The 20,589-nt window shown below is 50.8% G+C and overlaps 1 protein-coding gene across 3 annotated transcripts in view; it reads right to left on the reverse strand.

Annotated features, from left to right (window-relative positions):
• The window catches only part of NAV1 (neuron navigator 1), a 251,002-nt gene that overhangs the window by 98,796 nt on the left and 131,617 nt on the right, over nucleotides 1-20,589 (reverse strand). For all 3 annotated transcript variants that reach the window (XR_010024868.1, XM_063113832.1, XM_063113831.1), the window contains exon 5: nucleotides 4,304-4,406. Coding sequence is in view for 2 of the 3 variants with exons in the window: in XM_063113832.1 (XP_062969902.1) it covers nucleotides 4,304-4,406 (103 nt within the window). In the remaining variant the exon portion in view is untranslated. The remainder of the gene's footprint in view (nucleotides 1-4,303; nucleotides 4,407-20,589) is intronic.

Here is a 20,589-nt window from a genome sequence, read left to right on the forward strand (position 1 = left end):
CCCTTGTTACATGTTATCCTAGGTGTCAAAGGAAAAGGAGTTTAAGGGGCTAGGGAAGCAATCCAGTATACTGCAAAGAGCCTAGATCATGTAATATGACCTGAGTTTGAATCCTTTTTGCCATTTATTAGTAAGCAAGCCCAAGGAAAGTAATTAACCTTGTTAAGCCTTTGTTTCCTCATCTGTAAAATGGGGATAACAGCGTAACAGCTACTTCATAGAGTTGTGAGAATCCTGTATGTACAGATATCACACAGTGTCTGGTGTATGGAACGTGCTCACTAAATGGGAAGGGGCCAGGGAGACTTCCTGGGGGAAGTGGGAGAGACTGGTCAGCTGGGCTTAGAAGGCTTTACTCATTCATTTTGTTCAGGGAGTGTCTATCACCTCTTTTCTATTAATCAGCTGAGGGCTAGCTGACTCCCAAACACCAGATATAGAAAAGCCTGGAGAAGGGTACAGAGAGTACAGAAAAAGCTTTGGGAACCTGAGATGTGTAGCAGGTCCCCCTTGAGACGGGTCCCAGCCACAGAGCCTAGGGCAGCAGGGGAAGAAGCAGAGCCTCCTCCGAGAACAGAAGCATCCTTAACTGGACAGAGGAGAGGACACAGGGCAGAAGTTGGATGTCCAGGGTCCCAAGCTTCAGGCCCTGCCAGATCAGGCCAAGGAAGCAATGCCCAGGTCAGTGCAAGATGGCCTGAAGCTAGGAGGAGAGTCTGGGGGCCTAGGGAAGGAGGGGTCAGGGTGGCTGCAGAGAGGAAATAAAGCTGGGATCTCGTTGTGGGGGGCAGCCTGGACTTGGGTTCACCCAGCCTAGTAATGGGGGTGCCAGCCCAAATCAACCTTACGTAGGTCTCCATAACCTGGCCCGACTAAAGCCAGAGGGGGTTGGGTAAACGGAATGGGGTCTGTGGACCAGTGGTGGCTGCTGAGGCAGTCTGTGGCTGGACATGAGTTACACCAAGCAAAGGAATCTTTGCTCTGTGAACACATCCACTTCCTAGCCGTGCTGGGGGTTGGGATGTTGAGTTTTCTCTTCTTATTTTTGTAAAGTTCCCTGAAAAAAGGAAAACCTTCCACAATGAGAAAATGGTTTTATTGTTTTATCAACAGAACTGGAGAGAGCCAAATGGCCCTGAGATCACACATGATGGTCCTGGCAGTGGTGCTGCAGGCTGGCTGAGGGAGCCCTAGCTGGTGATTAGTGACCGCTGCTTCTGACACTCTTAAGGGCCTCTTAACCTGGTCCACTCCCAGCTTCTCCCCACTGGGCCCTAGAGAACCTTCAGGCTGATCTCTCTATGCCATGGTCCTGCTCAGACTGTCTTGTTTTGGCTTCTAATCACTGTGCACCTAGACGTCTCATCTCCTCAGAGAGAATGGACGTTGGCCAAAGACAGCAACTGTGGCGATGCGCGCCTTTGCTGCTTTGCTCACCACTGTATTTCAGCACTTTGCACGGGGCCTGGCCTTAAGTTGTTGCTCAAGAACAAATTAACAAGGAACAAGCCATGATGGATGTGCTGAGTGAAGAGCACGGAAGTTCTCATCGTAAGACTCAGTCCAGGGCCTCAGGTGGTAAGTGCTTAATAGAAACAGGCTGATCATGACCATGAGATGAAGAGGAGGAGGAGGAAGAAGAGAAGGTGATGACCATGTTGAGAGGACAGGGGGGATCTCAGGGGAGCTGGTTTTGGTAGTTAGCCTAGACCATGGAAATACATTAGTGCAGAAGTGAGGGTTGCACTGAGCATCTGTGTCCTCAGTTCTATTCCTGGCCTGCACCCTGTTTAGCTCTTCGCACCCCAAATGCTTCTTCCCCTCTTCATGGATTTTCTTTTTTTTTTTTTAAATCCCCAAACACATCTCTAGACATCTCTAGACCTAAATTGGCGGGGGGAGGATGCTAGTTCACATCCTCAGTCCTTGACTTCCAGCCCTGCACCCACCCTTCAGGCTTGTCTCTCTCTGGGGAGGACAGAGTTTCATTTCCTCTCCAGCCACAGTCCCCTGACCCAGACTCTCTCCTCGCTGGGGGAAACGAGCCAGTAGAAATAGAGGAAGCAGCACAGGAATAAAGGTTTCTAAAAAGGAACTAAATCTAGAGTGATCCTGTGAGTTCCAGGGTGAAAATAACCTTGCTGAATGCACTCACTGGCCTGCAGCTCCTCGGGGATGAAGCCTGCGTTTGTTCTGAGGGGCCGGTGCCCAGTGCTGGGCACTGTGCACAGCTGGCCTGGTGCTGAGCTTGCTGAATGCAGAGCCGGCCCTCATTAGCTGGTGTGACCCTGGCAAGTCCTACCTCTCCCCAGCCTCGGTTGTTCCTTCTCTAACCTGGGGAACATGTACATATCCTGTCTACTTCCAGGGCTGAGGGAAGGGCTGATTAATGGAGAGCACTTTAAAAAGTAAAAGAGCCATAAAAAGTCAGGGAATCATTGTTTTGGCTATCAAAGTGTGGAACAGGAATAATATAAACCAAAGGCTAAGAGAGGAAGTGGCTCTGGGTCCACAGTAAACAAAAAAACCAGCTTCAGGGCTCTCGGTTCCTTTCCCATAAAGGGAGATAGAAACCAGAGGCCTGTGGCTCTCTCCACTCCCTCAATCCAGTCAGTTTTACGTAAAAGGCATTAGGCCTCCCCTTCCCCACCAGAAGCAGGAAACAAGCAGGCTGCCTAAGGCCAAGCTGCGCTGCTTAACTGGGGGCTGGGGACTGGCTGCACAGTCGGTGGCACCCGAAGGCTGGAGCTGCTCCTTCTGCCCTTCCCTGTGGTTGAGTCATTTGGGGTGTAACCGTCTCAGCAACTAAGCACTTTCTGGCTTCTTTGGCATGAGGCTGGAGGGTGACTTGGTGCTGAGAGATGTTCCAACAACTTCCCTGGATGGGGGAAGGAAGAGGTTCAAGATTCAGACCTCCATCCCACTTGGGTTCTTGCTCGGGGCTGCGAGGGATGGAGGTACGGGAAAGATGTAAGGGAGCCTGAGTCCCAGGCCCTCCTGGAGCCCCACCATCCAGTGTTTTCTAGGACATACTTGATCAACTCCCTTTCAGCAGTCAGGGTCCTGGTGGCCTGAGCAGAGGCAACCCCAGAGAGTATAGGCTTTGATTTACCTTATTGTTTAAAATATTCTAGATATCTGAACATAAAGAGCTGAGTGTCCAGATGGGGGTGGGGATGGGGGAGGAGTGGTGCAAGGAAGAAGCAGGGTCGTCTTGTAGAAAGAACTAGAGCCACTGGATGAAAGCTACTGAACACTAGGGAAGTTCCACATAACATTCCCAGCAATCCCACAATGGACTGCGTGATTGAGAGGTAATAAGTTCTCTGTCACCAGAGGTATGCTGGTGTCTGGATACTATCTGGCCTGGCCACACACTGGACTGAGAGAAGGCCTTTTCCATTGTCCCTACATCCCAGCTTTGCTCTCAATTTCCCAACCCCGGGAGAGGGGGAGGAACCTACTTCCAGTCCTACTGGGGAGGCTTCTCTATGTCAGACAGCCCTCTGGCTCTACACCCCCCATGATTTCCCAATCCTGGCTGTCTGCTCTTCCTCCCTCTGCCCCCCTTGGAGCTGACAGCATGAGCTCATCTGGGCAGCCCCAGGAGCCAGCAGGGGAAATTCTGAGTCAGGCAGTGGCTGTGGCCAGGGCTGCTCAGAGAGAGGTGCTGTGGGAGGGGTGAATGCCCCACGCAGCTGGAGGCTGTGAGGTCTCTGCAAGGGGTGGGCTGGAGGGACGCACCTACAGGGTGTGGTGCTGGGTGACATTGTGTGGGTCCTGCTGAGCACTTCAGGCCACCCTCAGTGGCTGGTGGAAGAGGCCAGAGGGCACCTAACTGACAGAAGAGTGAAAGATGCTGGTGTTGAGAGGGCATCGATTCTGGAATCTCAGAAGGATGGAAACTTTGGAACAGGAGAGCATTTAGTACACCCCTTTGGACAGACGAGGAGACTGAGGTCTAAGCAGGGAAAGTGAGTATGGAAGATCACACACTGAGCTGTGTGATGGCTTTCCATCCCTTACCTAGTGATTTGCAAACTGACTTGCTTAAATGAAATCTAATGCCCAAGCACGAGCAGATACAAGACAAGGCCAAGCTCCTTTGTTTGCGATGACTGGATCCCCCTCTCCCTGCGGCAGTGGCTCCATGGGGATTTGAAAACCTGTGCAAGCAGCAGGCCACCTGGCTGGCCCTGCATGCTGATGCTGAGGTGTAGAGAGACCCTGGGGCCCTGCCTCCCAGATCAGGGAGAGGATGAGAACCGTGGAGGGTCTGTTCCCTTCTGCAGCTCCAGCTTACCTGTGAGTCACCTGGGACCCTCGCAGGCTGGACATGGTCTCTTCCAGGTTCTGTCGAAGATCCAGGACATTCTGCACTGTCCTCTTTCTCTGGGACTCTGGGTCTGGGAGGGAGAAGGGAGAGCTGGGTGAGTGACGAGGACTTACTGCTGAGAGCGGGGGGTCAGGGAAGTGGAGGGTGACCATGTCCCTGAGGGGCCGGCTCTTAGGGCATGCTAGTCACCTGCCTCCTCCCTTCCCCAAAGACGACTGGTAGAGCAGGCCCTTCCAAAGGCCCTGGACACATGCCCTCGAGTCCTGTGCAGCCCAGACCCTGGCAGGGGGTCACAGACATGACCTTCTGTGTCTGTGCATTCCTCTCAGAACCCCAAGTAACCTCCTCTACCTCTGGCTTTGTTCTGGGGAAGCTCTGCTTCTCACTTCAGAGGTCATGGTCAAGGTTTCTCATGGCTGAGGTCAGCTAGAACATCTGCCTGAAGCCCCCTCTTCAGTGGTGTGCTGGTCAGTATTTAACAACTGGCTCCTGGAGTGGGGTGGGGGGGACACCCTGATGTGCAGCGTGCCAGTTCTGTGGTATAAGTATTCCTACCATGGCTGCTTTCAATCTACCAACATGACGTCACTGACCACAGAGCTAGGAAGAGATGCTAACAACTGGCTCTAGGGAGCTGGTACCAGCTGGCTTCTGCACACCTGAGCCCCAGGCACAGACTGGGGACATCAGGAGTTGCTCTGGGGTCCAGAGAACACAGTTCAGACACAGCTTCCTAAAGGTGAGGTGGCTGGCGGGGAAGCGGAGGGGAGCAGCAGTCATTTTCTGGAGCGTGGACTGAGCCCAGGAAGTCCCCACAAAAAGGACACCATTCTGGGTAAGGAGGATGCCTGGGCACGGCCCCCGTCCGCGGATCCTAAATGATCAGCATGATATTAGCCTGGACAGATGAGAACCTACAACAGCAAACAGAAATTTACCCCATACCCTTTCCAGGGTGAAAACTTCAAATGGCGGACGGGTGCCTGAGCATTTAGGAACCGGAGGAACTTTCTTCTCCCTTCCATCGGCCCATCCAATAAATCTTTACCAAACACAGTTTACGTCAGGCACCACGTCAGGCACTGAGGATACTGTAATGAAGAGGACCCGACCCTGCCCCAAGGTTTATCTTTTACTTTGGGACCTAAAGTCACTGAATGGACTCAAATCCCTCAATGCCTCCCTGAAAGACAACCTGCAGGAGAGTGGGGGACCGACAGAAAGAGGACGGCCACACAACACAGAACTCAGGGATGCTGACCTCTCCCATCCCCAAACCCTCAGCAATCCTCTGCAGCAAGCCAAACTGCCCCCTTGGTTCCCTCTCCCATCCAGACTCATCAACAGTGTGAGGTTCTTTTACTTGCCAAAGGGAACATTTCTGAATCCCTTCAAGAGGTATTTTTTCCCCCAAGATTAGGCTCAGGCCGGCTGGCAGGCGGCTGCTTCGACTGTGGGTGGGGTGGGCAGGGGGCAGGCTGCACCGCCCTCTCCAGAGCCTTTTGGGAACCTTTTCGGAGAACCAGCTCCACACCCTGGCCCAGACATCTCTCCTCTTCCGTCCCTGGAGGACCGCCCCTACTCCCCAGGTCCTCTCATGGTCAGTACCATGTATCCAGGCCAGGCCTGCAAGCTGGTGGCAAAGGGCAGGGACAAATGGCAGGCTTCTGTGCCAGCGGCCTGAGCTCTGTCCCCCAGCCCTGGCGTCACTTCTGTGGCTGCCAATGCCTATTTATCCTGGCAAGTGTCACCTCGTGAGCTGCTCCGTGGCTTTAACTGATGGCTTGGCATGGAACACAGACAGCACCAGAAAGTGTGTGTGCATGCGTGCTTGTGTGTGTGTGTGTGTGTGTAAGTTTATTTCTAAAATGCCTATGTGGGGACCAAGAACATGGTGCCAAAATGTAGCTTTCTGGGCCAGGATGATGTTTTCTATGGATCTGACACATCTCCCAGGGGTATGTATTCCCAAAGAGGAAGGTGACTGTGAGTTACTCGGAAACTTCTGTATGTGCCAGACCCTTTGCTTGCATCATTTAATTGAACCCTTACAATATTTCTGGGAGATTAGTGCTACTGTCCCATTTTACAAATGAGAAAATTGAGACTCAGAGACATCAAGTAAATTGCCCAAGGTCACATGCCTAGCATGTAGTCCAGGGCAGAGTTGAGCCCAGGAAGAAACTCATATTTATTTCGATATATCACAGGGCATCTCTGCATTAAGCACAGGGACTGTGCATAGTAGGTGCTTAAGGAACATTTCAAGAACAGATAGATGCTACCATAATTTTTAAAAATTTCAAAAAATACACTAAAAAAAGTAGATGGATACATGTCACATGTCTTTGTTTTTTTTCAGGGAAAAATGTTTAAGCCACATGGTGGCCAGCCTCAGGAGGTCACTCTGCTTTCCCTAATGGTCTAAGCCATGGGGCATAGAGAGGGGATGGTGGGAACCTAGAACTTAATGTCCTAGCAGCAACAGAGAAAGGGACTCTTTCCTACCTTCCACTGTGCCCTCTTTTCCCAATCTTTCTCTCGAAGACTTCCACTAGCCCCCTACCTAGTCAGCAGAGGAGGACAGGACTATCCCAAAGCCTACAAAAACTCACCAAAAATTAGAGCCACAAGGGTCTTTGGAAGTGACTCAGTCCCACACCACCACTGGAGAGATGGGAGGCTAAGGTCCAGGGAGGGGATGACTAGCTGGAGGCTGCAGAGAGAGGTTAAGGGAAGAACATCTGACTCCAGGCAGCCTCTGCATAGGGTAGGTTTGAGGCATGCCAGGGCAGAGGTTAGGACAGGGCTCGATTTGCTGGGGGGAGACCAGAATCTGCTCTTAGCTCCTAGGCAGGGATGGATCCTGCAGAGGCTACACTCTAAAGTTCCTGCTGTGCCCCAGCAGTGTCTCCTGGTGGTCATCTTGGGTATGCCACCCTGCTTCTCTGAAGCTCAGTTCAGGATGGGTCTGGTGGGTGGGTGCTCCTGAGAAGTCTGTGGCTATCCTCCACAATCCTGGGTGACTGGCACATTCCTGGAGGTTCCGCTGTTGGCCCAGGACATGAGGATTTACATGCACATAAAAGGAAGGCCTCTGGAGCTCAGATGTTGCCTACACTTTGCCTAGGCTGGGAGGGCAATTTGACATTCACGCCCATGAGTCCAAAGGGAATTTTTACATTTTAGTTTAAAAATGGGTAAGTTGCACTTACAAAAGAATTCACCTCATCTCCCTTCCTCACCCACTCCTGACCTTCACCCTTCCCCATCCCTGACCCCCCACCCATAACTAAGCTTCACCCCTTTCTCACCTCTCCCTGAGGGTGAGGAGCAGGGATGGGGTGAAGGTGTCTGACACACAAGCTACTTTGCGATGATGATAATAGTAACCTAAAATTTCAATGATTTGTTTTATTGCTAAGTCAAGTTGCCTCAGAGGCTGCTTCTTTGGGTCTCTGTCAAGTGTTTGGTCTGGGTGTGGGGTAGGCCTATGGGACAAAATAGAGCCCAGACACAGCTAAGGTGGAGAAGGGGTCTGGCAGCCCATCTCCTCCCTCAGTATCCCTCTGTGTGGAAATGTGCTCAGGACACTCTCAGCCTCTGTGGCATCTTTGTGCAAATTAGAACAAGGTCCTCTCCAGGCCGACCCAGCTCCTTCCAGGCCCATGCCTTGGCCAGCAGAGTTCACCTTTCTCTCTCATTGGATGCCAGGCCAGGACACACCCCTGACCTTACTCTGAGGGCCTCGGAGTGACCACTCTCTTAACTCCTACAGAACAAGGTCCAGCTGCAACAGTGGAGTGTGTGCATGTCTCTGTGTGTGCATATTTGTGAGAGAAAGAGAGAGAAGCAGGGTTGGAAGGAGGCCAGGGAGGGCTCCTAGCATTCCCAGCGTGACACTGAGGTCTATGGGGTGGGCGTGGGGGCTCCTGATGTTATCCTGGGCTGACACTCCTGGCCTTTACCTGCAAATGGAGCAACCAGGAAGGATATGCATGCTCCTCGGGCTCAGAAGAAATGCAAGAGCATCTTTCTCAACCCAGCCATCACCATGGCAACTTACAGTCACCACAAACAGCAGCATCCTCCCAGCAGGCACTGGGGCATCTGCAGAGTAGGGTGGTATTTCTTTCTCCATACTGTTGGCTCTTATACAAGACCACAGAGAGTATGTCCCTGTCCAGTCTGCGGGCTCAGGACCAGCAATCACGAATACCTGACAGACAGGTGCACGTACACACAAATGAAAATAACGCCCAGCTACTGATGCTTCCCACGTGCCAGGTGTGATGCTAGGCGTTTTCAACGTTATTTAATTTGAGCCAGGAATTTATTGCAGGTTTGACTCCAAAGCCCCTGTCCTTCCCACTACAATACAGTACCTCAAGATACGTATACATGCCTCCAGACATGCACACTGACTGTGGTCCAACCAGTAGGTTGTGGAAACCATCACAAAGTTCTGCAATTCTGCAGACATATGCATGGAGAGATTTATGTGGACTTGTCTCCCATTGTGAGGGAGGAAGAAAGACTAGAGAGATGATAGAGGAAGAGAGGTGATTTTTACCTGAGAAGGGATACCCCACGGTGCACTAGGAGGGGGATGGTAAACAGGGTCCTTCTATCTGCTCTGACATCAGAACAGGGGAAACAGGATTTCCCAAGAGGGCAGGACTATGAACTTGCAAACCAGACTCTGAGGCAACACTGACTGTGTTGTCTAGTGGTGAGAACATCGTTTTTAGGGTCAGGAAGAACTGAGTTTCAGGTCCTGGCACTACCCCTTCCCTGCTTGTTTGACCTTGAACAAGTCACTTCACCTTGCTGCACTTTTCCTCTCTGTAAAATGGGGAGAATAATGACACCTACTTGGTAGGGTTGTTGTGAGTCTTAAAGAGCTCATTCACTAACATGCTCTCTAAGTGGTGGTTCTTACATGGCAGAAGGCACCAAGGGTTGGGTGAGCAATGGGTGCACACTCAGGCCTGGCCAGGATTGGCTCCCTGACTCCTTCATTTGCAGATGGGTGGTGCACGCCCCCAGAGGATGCAGCTCTGATGGACTCCACCTTCTGTTCTGCAACCTCACTCTGGCAAGGGGGAGGCAGACCCTGAGTTAGGGGCAGATGAGATAGTAACAAAATCCTGTCTCTGTGTCATCAGTCCTGACCACACCCCTCTCACTAGTGATGCTGCGTCTTTAACCCCCATCCCTTGGAGCCAGTCTCAGCTGCGGGATATGCTGGGCCTCAGGGGTCCCTCCGGCCAGCAGTCGAACATCTGATGTAGAAATGGATGGGGAGCCTCCAACTGAGGGTAATAGTCCTAACAGACTCAGGGAAGTTCAGAAAGGGGGAGGCTCAAGGGGACCCATCACCTAGCAGTCAAATTTCCCCACATTCTATAAAATTTTAATTATTAGCTAACAATTAAGTAAACTGCAATAACTGTCTGTTGAAATTTTAATTACTTCCACCAATGTGTTTCAGGCCCACGTGTGTAGTTTAGCCCAGGGCAGAGGCCACAGAGGACTGGATTTGTACTTGACTTCTAGACGGGCTTTCGCTGTGACTGATTGGATGAGGCGGGAATCAGCAGGAGGAACAGAAGTGAGCCTAGAGGAAGGCCATTTTCAAGTCATGGCATTTCAGAGCTTGAAAGGTCTTTTGCCTTCTCATTCTATAGATGGGGGAAAACCACATATCACTCAGGCCCAGAGGGGGAGGGGCTTGCCCAATGTCACTCAGGGCAGCGGTGACTCCTGGCCAGGGGCTCTTTAGACCGTTGCTCCAAGCTGTGGGCTGGGGTTGCGACACACTGAGCTGCATAACCAGAGGAGGTGAATCGCAACATAAATTAAACACATGGGGTGGTTTGGGACCAGGTCCACTTAGAAATTCAGCCTAGACTATGTGACCCAGAACCAGGAAGAATTAGGCATCACACCCACCCACCCACACACACACCCACACACACACACACACTCGCCCTCTCAACAACTCCCAAGAAGAAAACAAAATCTTTCCTGACCAGGGTGAGATCCAGGTCTTCTTTAAGTTCTAAAATTTGTCACAGTTGGGCAACTTGTACGCAAAGGTCAAATGTCATTGTACTAAAAGCCATCATGAATACAAATAAAAATATTTCCAGACCTAGCCAGTGGGCTACTTTGTCTAAATAATATTTACTATAACATCAGCAAAAGATCCTGGAGAGCTTTTTTTTTAGCACATCATAGCCAGTATTTGTTGATGGCCATTTTGTGTTTACAATGAGTCAAATGTCTTTGGGAATCTGAATCATTTTTATCCCTCTCCTCCACTCAAGGACATAAACCTTCAATCTCCAGCCAGGGAGGGCATGGCAGGCCCACTTCAGGGCATGCCTTGGTCTAACAATAAATTCCAGGTCCCCATCCACTGCTCAAAATTTGGACTAGGTACGCTGTGCAGGTTCTTGCAGCCGAGACCTCATATTGGATTTACTCCCACCTTGAAGTCTGCAAAGCCTTGGTTTGGCAGTGTGACTCTGGGTAGGTGCTGAAAACACATATGACCCAGCAGGCAAGTCTCCTCTGTCATCAGGTAGAGCATAGTAACTTGTCCCTATAGCAACTCCGTCACCTCCAACCCTTTCCTTGCCACTGGTGACCCCAGAGGCCCCAGAATGAATGCTGGACAGGCGTCCATGTCAGAGGCACCCCATTTCCATGGAGCATGTAATCAGGGGACTATTTTTTCTGTTACTAATCCTATCATTTCACTCATCCCCCCACTTAAGTCACAATATTGTCAGAGATGGTTGTCACAGAACTCTGCAGTGTGGCATATCACATGTTTCTAGCTGTTGAGTGCTCCTGCTCCCCAGAGGGGCTCCCAGGGTTTTTATGCTTTCCCTGGAGAATCCTGAACCCTCTCAATCAGTGAGTGTGCTGAACTGGAGCCGCATGTCCAGTGGCCCTCCTGCTGCTTGCGGCTTGGGGCCACATACCCAGAAAGAGCCAAGACTAAAGAAATAATATGTTGGCCACAGGGGTGTGGGATGCAAGGAAAGGAAAATAAGAAATAGAAGCAAATCTGGGGCCAGAAAGAGGAACATGCATGGCCACCCCACCTAGAATTGCCAGGCTCCTACAGTTTTTATTTTCATTGAATCAGAAGGTTTGCATTAAGGACCCTTGGTAATGTATCTCCACTGGGCACTGGGCTAAGAGAAATTGTGAAGCAAGGAAAGCAGGGAAGGCAGGTCAGGGCATGTAGAAAGAGTTCTATTTTGGTTTTCCTGAGGGCACACATTGTGGGGCCTTGGATAAATTACTTCCTCTCTCTGGGCCTCAGTTTCCCTATCTTTAAATAAGAGAGTTGGGATAGTGGATACCCAAGACCCACCCAGCTTTGACAGTCTGGTTTTATAGCTTTATACTTGGCTGAAGACTGTATAAGCATCTTTTCTCCCAAAGTGTGTTAAAAATTGCAGATGCCAGGATGTCACCTTGAGATTCTGTTCTGGTGGGTCAGAAACGAGGCCCAGGAATTCGCATCTTTGCAAGTGATGTGATATGGAAGGTCACATTTTGGGAAATCCTTACATCTTATTGCACACTACCAGGATAAGATGTCTGTCACAAGACCAGGACTCGACTTCCTGATCTTGTGTCCCGGCCTTCAGACTGAGCACAAGCACTGCCTGTTCTCTGGGAAAGCCCACTCCTGCATCTCCAGGCTTCAGATAAGAGGAGCCTCCTCATCCTGCCCCTCAACCTTGTAGCCAGAGGACGCCAGCCACTTACTTCCAGGGTCCCTGGGCTTGTTGCTGAGAAGAACCACAAGGGGGCGCTGCTGGTCCTCAGTCAGCTGGGGCCTCGCTGCTGCTGCAGCGCTATAAGATGGGCAGCTGTCTGACTCTCAAGCTTGGGAGCAGCCTCCCCAAAGGTCTCTTGCTCTGTATTCTGCTTAGCACAGCTCTTTTCCTCCCAGGTGTGCACTCCTAGGGCTGACATTCTTCCCCTACGACTATCCTTAGAGAACAGCCATGAGTTTGCCGCATCTACTAGGAGGAGCCTGTCCTGCTCTTGGGGAGAGGGAGGGGGGCCGGGCTTCTGGGGATTAGCCAACCTGCCCTGGGCACAAGGGAGGGCTCCGGGACCCCTGAGCTTCACTTGGCAAGCTCAGATTCAGGGCCAAAGTTTCAGAGAGACTCCAGCTGATCTTTCTGCTCCAATACCCTAGAGATGGGGTGTTACCTGTGGGAAATGGACCAGGGTTCAATTCTGTGCTCTGGAGGTGTCACCTCTGCTCCTCTGCAATGTTCTGGAGGCTGGCAGCCTGCCTGATGAGGACGGAGGAGAGTCAGCCCTACCCCATGCTCTCCACACCTAGCCTGGCCCGTGAGAGAATGGCAGCAGGGAGGAGGTGAACCAGAGGGCAGCCCCCACACTGCTGGCCCAGTCACTCTGCAGCCCTGTTGAGGGACAGCTCAGCCTTGCTCAGCCTGGTGCACAAGTGCAGACTTCAGCAGTGAACTTGGGGAGTGAGATTAATGTTCCAGAGGAAAGTGATAACCTCCATAGCCACTTCTTAATATTTGACTTCAATGTTGCCTTAGGGAAGGACTTATTAGGTCAACGGCAGTCAATGCTGAAGGCTCTGGGACCAGGAGAGAGCACCTGGTCTCAAGCCCTGTGTGGAAGGAGTGCTAGTTTGCCAATCCTCTCTTCTCTACTTCAAGAGAAACACCTCTCCTCTTTATTTCCCTTTGAATGTTAGCTTATAGGATCAGAGAGAGGATTCTTGAACATATTCAGTCTCTCTCATTTAAAGACTTGGATTCCAGGGCTGGGCTGGGAGGGCAGACCTTCTGCAGAAGATGCCCTGTCTGTCTCAGTCTGGGGACAAGGTCCTCTGTTGCCTGGCAGGCCCTGACTCTCCTGCCTGGAGAACCTCAAGCTTTACTGGAAATGTTTTCCATTAGAGATGCTGCCCATGTGACACCCTGCTCCAAAGAAGTCTCTGCTGCTGGGAGCTGGGAGTGGTTGTTATAGCAACAGTTTACACAGCAGAGAGAACCATCTGTAGGCCAAGGTGGCAGGGGCAGTGGGGAGGGGAAAGGAGATGTGGGGACGGTCTGGGCCCAGGTGTGGATGACAATTGGAAGAGGCCCTGGGGGATTTCTGGTTGTGAAACTAGTAATATTAGCATTGGCTAACTCTTCTATAGTGCTGTGTACCAGGGACTATTCCTGGAGCTTTACGTATACTACCCCATTTAATCTTCATGACAACCCTTTGAGATGGTCTAGTTATTATTTTACAGTTGAGAAAACTGAAGCCCAAGGAGGTTAAATGAGCTGACCAAGTCAATATAATAGTAAATGTCAAAGCCAGAATTGGAACCCAGATAGTCTGACTCTAGAGCTGCAGTGTCCAATGTTGTAGCCACTAGCCAGAGCTGGTAATATAGAGATACACAGATACATAAAATTGAGATATAATTCACCTCCCATAAAATTCACCCTTTAAAAGTGTGCAATTCAATGGTTTTTAGTACATGTGCAAAGTTGTACAACCATCACCATTAATTCCAGAATATTTTTATCACCCCAAAAAGAAACGCTGTACCCATTAGCAGTCATTCCCATTCTATCCTTGCTGCAACCCCTGGCAACCACAAATCCACTTTCTGTGTCTATGGATTTGCCTATCTGGGGATTTCATATAAATGCAATATGTGGCCTTTTGTGACTGGCTTCTTTCACTTAGCACAGTGTTTCCAAGGTTCCCCCAGGTGGTAGCATGTTATCAGTACTGCATTCCTTTTCGTGGCTGAATAATATTCTATTGCATGGATATAGCACATTTAATTTATCCATTCATCATTTGGTGGGCATTTCGGCCATCCCCACTTTTTGCCTATTATGAATAATGCTGCTTTGAAAATTCATGTCTAAGTTTTTATGTGGACATATGTTTTCATTTCTCTTGGCTAAATGCCTGGGAGTGCAACACTGGGTCATGTGGTAACTCTATACTTAACATTTTGAGGAACTGCCAGATTGTTTTCCAAAGTGGCTGCACCATTTCTCATTCCCACCAGCAACGTATGAGAGTTTGATTTCTCCACATCCTACTGACACTTGTCATTGTCTTTTTGATTATAGCCATCCTAGTGGGTGTGAAGTGGTATCTCACTGAAGATTTATTTTGCATTTCCCTAATGACTAATGATGTTGAGCATCTTTTACTAAATTAATTAAAATCGAATAAAATTAAAATTCGGTTTCTCACTTGCACTAGCCACACTCAAGTACTCAACAGCCACATCATTACATCGGCTAGTAACTGCTGCAACATAGATATAGAACATTTCCATCACCGTGGGGCACTGCTAGAGTCCACCGGGCTGGGTTTCTACTAATATCACTGGCTGTTTTCTGTAAAGCACTTTCAAGTTCATTTTACAGTTGGGTCCTGTCTTGAGGTTCCCAGGGTCCTGACACTAAGGCCCAGAGTGGGTTAGACACAGACTTGCCAGAGAACATATATTTGCGTTAGTGACAGAGAAGAACCAGCTGCCAAGGTGAGGGTGGGTTTTGTCATTTAGCTCCACCCACAGTGTCCACTCTTACTCCTGTCCAGGCCCCCATGCCCAGGCCTGCCCTGACATCACTTCCTTTCCTAGAACCTACCAGTGGCCAAGAGACAAGAGGCGTGTCCTCTGAAGATGCCACTCTTTTGATGGGAGCAGACCTGCCCCTATCATGCCCTTGCCTGCATCAGAACTCCAGGCATCACATCTCCCGGCTGAACATCTCCTGAATTCTCCAGCTTAGATCTTTGCGGTCTTCTCCTGTAGGGTATGTGTCCCACCTGACTCCACTGGAAGTGGCTGCACTTTGAGGAGGACGCAGGTCAAACAGACAGACCATCACTGCCTTTGAAGCACCCGTCATCCACCCAGATCCTGCGGGGTTGTGCAGCCACTGATTTCCCACCTTAGCCACTGTCAATAGGATTCTGAGTCCACCAATGGGGCCTGTCCTCTGGGAGGCTGCAGCCAAGAGACTGGCATGCATAGCTGTGGTCAGGCATCACTGGTGCAGGGTGGCAGAGCTTCTGTTGGGGACTGATTAGAAGATGATAAGGTGGGAGTGGGTTAGGGGAATCAGGAGGAGCTCCTGGAAAAGATGGCCACTGATCTGAAACCAAAGGAAGGGAGAGAGTGAATCTGACCACAGGCAACAGGGCAAGACCCAGGTTCAGGAATGGTGTGGCCTAAGCAAAGGCTGAGCGACAAGAGAGAAAGGACTGGCTCTGGAAATTGGATGAGAGGCCACAGGACATGGAGCCAGGGAGTCCTAGTCAAATTCCAGCTTTACCACTAATGAGCCGTGTGACCCTGGGGGAAAGTGCCTAATCTCTGGGCCTTAGTCTCTCATCTGTAAAATGGGATAACAGCACATAACTCCTAGAGCTGTTGTTCAGATGTCATGTCTTTCTTTTCCTGGAGAGCAGAGACCTTGTCATATTCACTCCGTATCCCTACACAACACCTCAAATATAGCACATTGTTTTAAAGCAACACAACTGGAGAGGAGGTGAGGTTTTTGGGGTGGGAGTGGGATGTAGTAGGAGACCAAGCAGATGTGGCAGGGTGACTGGCTACTGGTAATGGTCGGGCCAGTCTGTGTATGGGCCATTATAGACAGCCCCTGTTCATGCCTGGAACAAGCTGAATGTGAACACTTGTCAGAAGTCAGAGCTGGCACAAGCCTCAGAGGTCATTGAATAAATGGGGAGACTAGACCCAGTGGAACGGTGGTGACTCGGTCAAGAAGACACAGCCTGCTGATTTCAGAGCCAGGCCCAGGGATGGAGGAGGAGGAGGTCAGGCTTTAGGGGGGATTCCAAGGGAGGAAGCTGGGGGGAAGGTATGGGCAAGGCAGGGCTCCTCCATCAGGCTGCTCCCTGTGCCTAAGGAGGCTGCTCACACCTCCCTCTTCCCTCTGTCCCAGCTCTGCCTGCACTGCATCTGCTCCTGCATCAAAGAGCTGACATCTGCCCCGCCTGGCTGCCTCCCTGGAGTTCCCATTTCTGGAAAAGCCTTCTGTGTCACCGAACGCCTTGACCCTCTGCTGCCCACCACCAGGGACCCTGTGACTCAGCCCAGCTGCCACCAACATGTCTCCCCATCTCCAGAATGTCCTCACTGCCCACCAAAGGGACCAGGTTCAGACAAAGCCCAAGGAACTCCCCCCAGGGCTTGGCACAAACGGAAGCAAGAAGAAGCTAGGTTAGCTTTAAGGAAGACTTCCAATTAAGAAGGCAGAGAAACGCTACAGTGAAACTTAGTAAGGTTTGCTGAACGGTTATTAAAAAGTAGGCAATGTTCTCTGAGGCAGGAAGGAAAGGGAAAGGAAAGGAGACAGTGTTCATGAGTGTGTTCTATGTGCTGAGCATGGTGCTAAACACTGATATACATTCTGTCCTGGTAACATAACTGAGAGGGTAAGTACAATTACTCCTATTTTGCAGATATTTGGTTCAGTGAGGCCAGTTAACTTCCTCAAGTCACACAGCCTACGTAAGTGGTATAGTAGAGATCTGAATCCCAGTCTGACTCTGAAGTCCATGCTTTTTTCAGAATAAATTATAAATGACAACAAAGCTGGACACCAGGAGGCCCTTCCCAACTGACAGGCTGGAATCACACTCCTCACAGGTCACAGGATAAGGCCTGCCCTCCGCTATGTGGAATGAATAAGATATAGAATTGCCAGGACACAGGGGAGTAACAGGCTACAGGCCAGGCCAAGCATTCCTCCACCTCCAAGACTTGGGGCCAACAGCCAATCCAGGCCTTGCTGGCAGTCACCGCTCCTGCCCAGTACTTCCTCGAGGGAGCCCTTTCTCCCCACTGGGCTTTATCCCAGCTCTGGAACCTGTAATGGAACCTGTAAAGCTGCTGGCCTCGGAAGAACCTTCCTACAGCATCTGGCAGGCAGGTTGTGTAGCCTGCTTGCCAAGACCAATGGCTGCACTCGGCTGCCTAATCAGATCATTCAGAATTCTTCTCTTCCGTCCAATTCCAAAGCAGGAGCCTGGGAACCAGCTGCAGCCAAGAGCAGAGCTTCAGCACCACTCCCTCCTAACCTCCCACCCACTCCTTTATAGGCAACGCATGTGTGGGACTGGAGCCTCCCACTCTCACCTCCTAACCCTGCCCTGCCCCAGCTAGCTGGCCTCTTGCTGGAAAAGCCTAGGGGTTCCCACAGGTCTGGAAGGGAAGTGCCTTCAGAGCTTGAGCACTAGGCTGGAAGCAGAGACCCTGGGGTCCTACTCCCAGCATCTTCTGGGGCCCAGGAGGAAGCTGCTCAGACTTTCTGGCCTCAGTTTCTCCTTCTCTGAGGAAGGATCAACCGCATTCCCACTTTTCTGAGAGTAGGGGAAGGGATATGAAGAGGAGAGACAAAGGGAGTGAGCAGGATCCTATGTACTGGGCATTCTTTTCCAGAACCAGAGAGAGGGCCTGAGCTCCCACTGTGGTCCAGTGGTGGGTGGGGGCAGAGATTGGGGCTACTCTAGAGAGTCTTTAGACCTCCATCAAAGTGAGGCCCAGGAAGGGTCAGGAAGAGGCAATGGGGTTGTTGTTGAGGAAAGCCTGAGAGGCACCCAGGCCTTCTCTCAGCCCTTGCCCAATCCCTCCAGAACTGCATCCAGCCCCCGGTGGCCCAGGCCTTGTGCTGCAGTCACCAGGAACCGTAGGATTGGTCACTACTATGGGTCAAGTGTGTTCCCCAAAAGTTTATATACTGGAAACTTGATCTCCATTGTGACAGTGTTAAGAGGGTGGGAGACCCAGTTATGGTATTTGAAAGGTGGGGCCTGTAGAAGGTAATTAGATTGTGAGGACTGCGATCTTGTGCATGGATTGATTCATTCATAGAGTAATGGGCATGGCTCGGACAGCTTCAGAAGGAGAGCGAGTGACCAGGCTGGCTCTCTCTTGCTAAGGCCATTCTCGCCATGTGATAGATACCCTGGTCACCACGGGACTCTGTAGTGCTCCCACCAAGAAGGCCCTCACCAGATGTGTTCCCTGGACCTTGGACTTCCCAGCTTCCAAACTGTAAGAAATAAATTTCATTTCTTTATAAATTACCCAGTTTCAGGGATTATGTTATAAGCAACAGAAATGGACTAATACAGTCACCATTTGAATGGAGCCAAATTCCCAGGAAAAAAATCTCCCCTGCAGAGATTTTCCGGGTCTGTCAAGCTACAAAGCCACATCTGAGTTCAGTAACAACACATCTGCTATGGTTTGAATGTGTCCCCCCAAATTTCATGTGTTGGAAACGTAATTCACAAATTCCTATGTTGATTGGAGGTGGGGCTTTGGGAGGCAATAAAGATCAGATAAAGTCATAAGGGTGGGACCCCCCGTAATAAAATTACTGGCTTTATAAAAAGAGCAAGAGAGAGACCGGCTTGTGGCTCACTTGGGAGAGTGTGGTGCTGATAACACCAAGGCCACGGGTTCAGATCCCTATATAGGGATGGCCAGTTAGCTCACTTGGGAGAGCGTGGTGCTGACAATACCAAGTCAAGGGTTAAGATCCCCTTACCGGTCATCTTTTTTAAAAAATAAAAAGAGCAAGAGAGACCTGAGCTGGCATGCTTGCTGCCTCACCATGTGATTCCTCCTGTCACATTAGGACACAGCAGGAGGGTCCTCACTAGATGCTGGTGCCATGATCCTAGACTTCCCAGCCTCCAGAACCATAAACTAAATAAACTTCTCTTCTTTATAAATGACCCAGTCTCAGGTATTCTGTTGTAGCAGCACAAAGCAGACTAAGACAACATCCTTCCAGTGAGGAATCCAACATCTTTCCCATATCCCACGTTCTCTCTGGCTGGCCAAATGTGTTGGGGCTCTGAGAAAAACCCAGCCTGGCTTCTTTCTGCTGGAGCCCCTTGTAAAGAAGGGCAGAGGTAAGGTGAGGGGAAGCCACCACTCTGTGTGCTGAATAAGGTTCAGCTTGAAGCAGGAACCACACACAGGGTGAAGGTACAGTGAGGGTCCTCTGCCAAGAGCCCCGGAGAGGAGAGCACCCTCGGTGCAGGTGTGAAGAGGGCACTGCCCTGGGAGGATGGGGAAAAGCCAGATGCCATTCACTATTCATCTTCCACCCTGAGCCCATCCGGGCAGGGGCAAGAAGTCTGAGCATGGAAGAGGCTGGCCAGGGGTAAATCTAGAGCTGGGACAAGGCTAGGCTGAGAAGGAAGTCCTGCCGAGGAGAGAGTGCACAAGAGAAATGAGTATTTAGGACCAGCCTCGATTCTTGGATATTTGGACACCTCTGGCAGAACTTATCTCATCTGTCCCTCTACCTTTGGAAGCGAGGTAGCAAACTAACGTTATTAAATGCCTACTGTCTGCCATTACATCATTTAAGCCCCACAACAATCCTGTGAGGCAGGCACAGTGACAGTTTGTTTTGCAGCTCGAGAGACTGACAAGCAATTTGCTTTAGGTCTCTGCTACGAGGCAGCAGGGCTGGGATTAGAACCCAAGGTGGAATTTTCAATGAATAAGCAACCTAGCAGAACACAGAGCCCAGAGAACACAGACTCCTAGCTATTTATGACTCTCCTGATTCACTTCTAATCTTTGTCAATAGGATGTACCTATTCTTAGGTACATACCGCTGACTGCCCGCCAGGGCCAGCTTCCCTGGACGGGACTCATCCTCCTGCCTCTGCAGCTAGGGCTGGTGGTCCTGGCTTCATCCTCCTTGCAAATGATCCTAACCCATCTTGGGCAAGGGGACCCAGCAGCTGGTAACCCCTGCCCCCACCCTCCCTAGGGTCATCTATCTTTAATGAGCCAGAGGACACAAAGCAGGCACCCTGGGCTTAGAAGGAGGGATGGGAGAAGAGGTGGGAAAGCAGCTGCCTATGCCTAGCTCCAGCTGCAACTAGCACTTCGTTTCCCTCCTTCAAAGAACAAAGGTAGTCCCTTGGCCCTCAAGGTTTCCTGGCCACTGCTCTTGCTTTCCCTACACCTCAACTGGGGGAGTCCCCCGTGACGATTAGGTGCTGCTGGTCTCCTCCAGCAGTCTGTGCTCTGACACCCCCCTCTGCTCAGCACTACCGGCGGTTGTCATGGCAGCGACGGGCCAAGGCTTCGCTCCTGGGGACAGGCGCAAGCAGTCTTGACTGAATTGATGTCTTGCGTGTGTCCCCTC

This window comes from Cynocephalus volans, chromosome 11, assembly GCF_027409185.1.
Source record: "Cynocephalus volans isolate mCynVol1 chromosome 11, mCynVol1.pri, whole genome shotgun sequence".
Lineage (NCBI taxonomy): Eukaryota > Metazoa > Chordata > Mammalia > Dermoptera > Cynocephalidae > Cynocephalus > Cynocephalus volans.